Raw genomic sequence first — 6,000 nt, 5'->3', positions numbered from 1 at the left:
CACACAGACTGACGTGATCGTTTTGTTAATCGGAAACTTTAAAAGGTACAAACTTGATCTTTTAAGCCAAAGCAAACAAGAAGTACCAAAAGTCAATGCAGAGTATGATTCCAGAGCTCTTCATGATTTCACAGGGCTTCAGTGGATGGAGTTGGCTCAGTTGTCTTAGAGATGGATCAGTTTGAACTCTTGGTTGATGATGACTTTAAGAATGAAAGTTGAAAACTATGACATGGCTGAAAGCTCCAGAAAAGCAGGTAAGTGGACCTTGAGTCGGGAATGTTTTGTTAAACTAATGTTTTCAGGGTTCATGGTATTGGCAGATGGCGTTCACCTGTTGAGAATGATGGTTGCTGATGTGCACTCTCAGATGTTTGGTTTCATACTAATTTCAAGACTTGTGGCTTGTGTTGACCGAAGGTAAGAAAAGTTTAAACTTCACGCATCACATGCACGATATGACTGGAAACTACAGACGGCAATTAAGTGACCAAAAAGCAACTTTTACTGAGAAGCAGCGCCCTCTGTAGCCACAAGAGGGTTGGACAGTTGGGTAGTTTTCATGTACTAACTTGATGAACACTGGCTTGTAGTCATTTGAACTCCTTGACAGATCAACATTACTTTAACTTGCCAGGAGGTTTGAGCCACTGACTCTCACTCAGTGTGCAGCAGGCACAGGCAGGATGCAACGTAGCTCGGGCGTTTACGTTCACACAGATGGTATCTCTGGAAGATGGCAGGAGATCACAAGACACTTTCCACAGGTGATTGTACCTGTTCACCAGTTTCATGGGCCGTTCTCATGAACAATCGGGTCTGGACTTTATCCAGACTTTTCACATATGAACAACGAAGCAGGAGCGTTCAGGCCGGGGTTGACGTCTGGACAGAGGACGCAAGTGACACACAATAAATTCCCCTGTGTAAGCAAATTGAGATCACCATCAGCCCTTATTACCAACAGTTTTCAAATCTCGTCATCTTTCAAAATTGACATCATCTGCTTCTTCACCGTGTATGACACCTCTTTGTTACTGTGAGAAATTGGTTTTCTTTTTGCTTCTTTCAGTTTTGTGTCTGTCTTATGTTAGAAACATCATCAAAGTGCCCAGTCTGTCCGGAACAATTGTAGTGTAAGAGTAACCGGTCTCCCTGTTACAGCTCAGGGTGACATCCACAGGATGTTGAAGATGTTATTTTAAAGTAAAATAGTTAAATAATGCTTTGAGTTGAGATTGTTTTGGTCAAGCTAGTTCAGGTAAAAAATGAACTTTTGAGCAAATCAAAAATCATAATTATACTTCAAATTCTGGCCATTCTATGACCCAGATGCAACGTTGATACACAGCAAAGCAAATGTGACAGAAGGCAACACGGAAAAAGAATTTTTATTCATGAACTGTTTTACAAGCAGTCCAACACGCAACTTCCTATCTGTCGCAAAAAAACAAAAGAAATCTTTGAAATAAAATAAATTTACTAATAATCACTGAATAATATCAATTATATATCAGTATTATCATAACCTTAATGGTAATAATAACAACCCAAAGCCAGTAGTATTTGTGTTTGTCTGTGGCATATGAAAAACAAAACAAAGAGTTTCTGATGGGCGCAAATCGGAGGATTTTCTACAGCGAGCTCTCGGCTGAGAGCTCCAACACGTGGAGGAGAGAGAGAGAGAGCTCCCCACACACGCAATAAATATGAAAGAGCAAAGAGTCCGGTATTCAAACAAAAATAATCATCTGGAACTCGCAGGTACAATATCTAAAGTCTTTATGTGCAAGATTCGAGCTGAAGTCTTCACCACAAACAATTATACTCACATCAAAAAAAAAAAAAAAACCCGACCTCCCCTGAACAAGTTCATTTTGTTTTTCTACATTAAATCTTTTAAATAAACCTAGAGCATTTTGTCATTTCATATACACATATATTTATATATACTTTGATTTTTTCACCTATATGCCAACCTTCTTAAATTGTCTTGTGTTGAGCGTGTGTTAGCGTGTGCTGAGAATCTGTGTATGACAAGAAAAAAATAAATTTCCACCGGATGAACATACAAAGCGATAGTGACGCACAGGTATGCTCTTGCACTCACATGATATACATACAGTGTGAAAGAAAACTCTTCAGGAGCAAGTTGGGAGTACAGCTGGGAGATGTGTGTGCTGTGTGCTGTGTGTGTGTGCGTGTGTGTGTGTGCGTGTGTGTCAATGCGAGTCCCAATGGCAACATGTTGGAAAGCCAAAAAGCGTGCAAACACAAAAAAACACTCCTCTTCTCCAGAAAACATTTGGTCACAGTTTTGTACCCTTCAAAAATTCCACCGCAAAGTGTGTGTGTGTGTGTGTGTGTGTTTTACTTTTCATTTAGACCTCTGCCATGTTCATTGTGACGAGGATCAAAAGTTGAGAAAACGAGGCTTCCCATTGGTTCCACTCAATCAGAAACAGTTATTTGGCACATTTAACAACTATTAAGTAACACATTGGGCTAAAAAGGTGCAACAACATACATTTCAATGAAAACAATAAAAACCATTTTGGTTTACAAAAATAAAAGACACCTTGAGAGGTGACAAAATTTCTCTATAAGATGATAATATCTCCCCCTGACTGGTAAAGGCTACAAAGAAAAAAAATAATAATCACAATGCACCCCTAATCAACCCCTTTCCTACTGCAGGTCACACATCACAGCTGTGGAAATGCATGGACATCACAGACAAGGACACTGTACTGCATGAAAAATAAAAAAAACCCTGAAATTTATGAAGACACTAGTTCCTGTTCCCACTGCTCTGCTGTGTGTTCTTCAACACTACGATTGTGCGCGTTTCTGCCCTTCGCGTATAAACTTCGATGAGGTCGACGACAACGCGGGTGAAACCGTGAAAGCCCCCGATAATTAGAAGGAAAAAAAAAAAAATGTTTTACCCAATCTGAGCTGTGCCCCATTCAGGGAAATAAGATCCTAGAGAAAAACAGAGGAAGAGTCCACCCTGAAGCACTGCTGCTGTCGATGTGTTTTCTTCATGTGAGCAGGCTGACGTCACACTAACATGCATCCATCAAGGTCAGAGCGGCAATTTAAGCTTATGCAACAGTGACTTCACATCGACTTTTGTTTTTCGAGTCACGCAGCAGGAGCTTTACCTTCGCCTGAGCCTCCTTGGCTATAGAGAAACACTGGTGTGGCGGACGCGCGCTTTTCTTAGACCGTAAACTCCAGATTTGACACCTTTTTTTGTCTCTTGTGATTGTAAACAGTACTTCTGGGAATTTATGAATACATCTCCACAGATTGTGAGATATTATAACAGGAAATTGCTAGTTTACAGACCATTAACAATAGGTGTAGAAAAAGAAGGGCAGATCAATCATCAGACCAGCTCAACATAATGTTGCAACTTTCTTGATTTTTCTCCTGGAAAAACCATTTCACTATTTTCCCTCTGCTCTTAACACCTAGAAGGACAAACACCTCTAGAGGCTGTCCACAGGCATTCTGGGAAATGTAGGCCAATTCAACCAATACAGGACTATATGCAGATGAGGCAGGTTGAAGGAATGAGCGCAAAAACTAGTTTTCAAGAAAAAAAGAAAAGAAAAAAAAACAACACCTGAAATGCCACTAACATTGTTGTGTTTGGTCTGTGAAGGTGGATTTCTCCTTTAATTAGTTTCAGCTCTTCCTCTTCATTTTCCCCACTGCATTCGCACCGTCCACAATAGCTGACAGACTGCAATCGTAAACCTACTGTGGCGACTGTGTGTAAGCGGCAAGGTAAACTGTTACTTCCACGAGCCGTGAGATGCAGACATTGACGCCCGCTGCCGTGCACGGACACAGAGCGTGGCGTTTGACCCTTAAAGAGGATTTCCTCATATTCAAACACACACAGTCCAACTGAGGTAATGCAGCGATTCCAGTGACTGAAAGCTGTCACTCCTTTGCCTGTCCCCAACCTCCCTCCCCCACCCAACCTCCCCTTCCCAGCAGGAAAACGAGCCTCTTCCTCTTCCCTAAAAGCCAGGACAGATTCACAAACAGGCAGACAGAGAAGTCCCCGATAATGCAAACACATTAGACTAGAACACTGGAGATGCACAGAGAAAGGGTTGTTTATATACACTCTGAGTCTTTTCCTCACCCCCTCCCTCCCGTCCATATGCTATCATCTCTTTCTCTGCAAGTGTAGCTTTCAAACACAATAGTTATACCGTTGTCCGTGGTTACCAATCCCCAGGTATACCAGTCTTCAAGGTTCCCATAGCAACTGGCTGCGGTTTGTCAGCCAATGAAATATCAGTCTCTATGGTAACTGGCTGTACAAGAGCCAATCTGAAAGAGTCTGTGGTCCTTGTACTTCCGGTTTTCAGCAGTGGAATGATCAACCACCCTCACTACTGCCGCAAACCCCCTCCTCTGTGTGTGTGTGGGGGGGGGCATCTGCCACAGAGCAGGTCCTTCTGGGTGCTCAGGTGACAAGTAAATATTGATGTTGGCACTTTATGCACTTAATGTAATAATGCAGGCAGAAATGGTTAGAGGGAGGGATGAGAAGAACCAGAGGAGCAGCCTTTTTCTGTCTCTCGCAGAAAAGCATTCCCCACTAAAGCCTGGTCTTATCTCAGCTGAGCAACAGAAGTCAGAGCTTTAGCTCCGTGGCCATTTGGAGGAGTCTGTCAGGCTACTGCGGATCCTGGTTCCAAATTCACCTGATTCAAACCTAGCAAGGTGGTGAGGGGGGGACAGGGGGAGGGGAGTGAAAACGAGAAAGAGAGGAGCGTTATGTCCAAGTCACATTCATGCAGAGGTTCTTCACGTGCAGAGTCCTCCCGAATGTTGTCTCTCTCCTTGCCTCGTCCTTTCTTCCTCTCCATGACTGGCAAGGTCCCATGGCAGGAAAAAAAAAAAACAATATCGCACTTATGATTGGTCGTCATGTTGAGAGTGTGGGCATGCTCCGTTCACACACTGTGAGGCGTCGTGGGCGAGTGGTGGGAAGGTGTCAGAGCAAATGTCCTGTGACTGATGAGGAGGGGGGGAAGGGAGGGAGGTGGATTGCAGTGTGTGTTTGTGTGTGTGTCAAATGTGTGTATGTGTGTGTGTATTGTGAATTTATATATATATATATATATATATATATGTGTGTATATGTGTGTGCATTCACAAGCCATTGCTATTGCGGTGCGTGAGGGGCGGTTTGGAGAGCTCCACCACTCCGGCCCGCCCTTTCCCGATAACTTTGGGGGCACGACGCAGCAGCTTCTGGGCTTCTGTGAACGCTTCGGTCAGCTCTTTCTTCCACTGCACAAACTCAGGATCACTCTGCACACAGAACAAAAAACATAAAATGAAATCAAGGGATCAGCTCTCTGTCTTCATCCTGTCGACGCGGTTGGGAAATAAAAGTAGTCCTACCTCACACTGCAGCACAAACTGCTTCCCTCCTTTGATGCGCAGCAGGATACACTTCTTGTCTTTAATCTGCGTTTCCTCCACCGTCACTATCTGCTCCATCGTCAGCAGGTTTTGCTGCGAACAAAATTGGCCAACATAAAATTAGCAAAGGTAAAGCTCACAGAGCAGAGCAAAGATAATGATGCACTAGGGCCGAGGCTGAGAGACTACTGTTGCACAGTTGGCTTCCATTTGACTGAACAACAGTTACTGCAGAGCTGTGGTCCGGTGATATCCTGGAACAACAATAATATCACACAGGCTACATCCTCACACTAATGAGTGTTGGTTTAAAGAAGCATTTCAAAACCACAACGGTCTCTGTCCACATGAGAGTTTTAGCTCTGTATCGATAATAATCCCTGTCCGTATATCACATGACCATTCATGTACACTGGGAATGTGCATGAAGGTGTAAACAGGAAGCAGATTGTCTGCTCTGCAGTCGGTTGCTTAGTTACAGAAAATACTACAAATGAGGAACATCAAGGGTGAAAAGTAAAAACAGGGATTTCTTTTCTT

General features: G+C 43.1%; 1 protein-coding gene across 2 annotated transcripts in view; it reads right to left on the bottom strand.

The window, feature by feature from the left end:
- Positions 1-1,373: 1,373 nt before the first annotated feature.
- grk3 (G protein-coupled receptor kinase 3) overlaps positions 1,374-6,000 on the bottom strand; it is a 60,455-nt gene continuing 55,828 nt past the window's right edge. The window contains exons 20-21 of one of the 2 annotated variants that reach the window (XM_069513418.1): positions 5,440-5,553; positions 1,374-5,346 (exon numbers count right to left, since the gene is read on the bottom strand). In XM_069513418.1, the coding sequence (XP_069369519.1) occupies positions 5,185-5,346; positions 5,440-5,553 (276 nt within the window). In that variant the 3' untranslated portion in view covers positions 1,374-5,184. The remainder of the gene's footprint in view (positions 5,347-5,439; positions 5,554-6,000) is intronic. The other variant, XM_069513417.1, reaches the window with a different exon arrangement.

This window comes from Paralichthys olivaceus, chromosome 18 (genome assembly GCF_024713975.1).
Source record: "Paralichthys olivaceus isolate ysfri-2021 chromosome 18, ASM2471397v2, whole genome shotgun sequence".
Taxonomy (NCBI): domain Eukaryota; kingdom Metazoa; phylum Chordata; class Actinopteri; order Pleuronectiformes; family Paralichthyidae; genus Paralichthys; species Paralichthys olivaceus.
The sequence above is the reverse complement of the archived record's forward strand: the minus strand, read 5'-3'. Positions and strand labels throughout refer to the sequence as shown.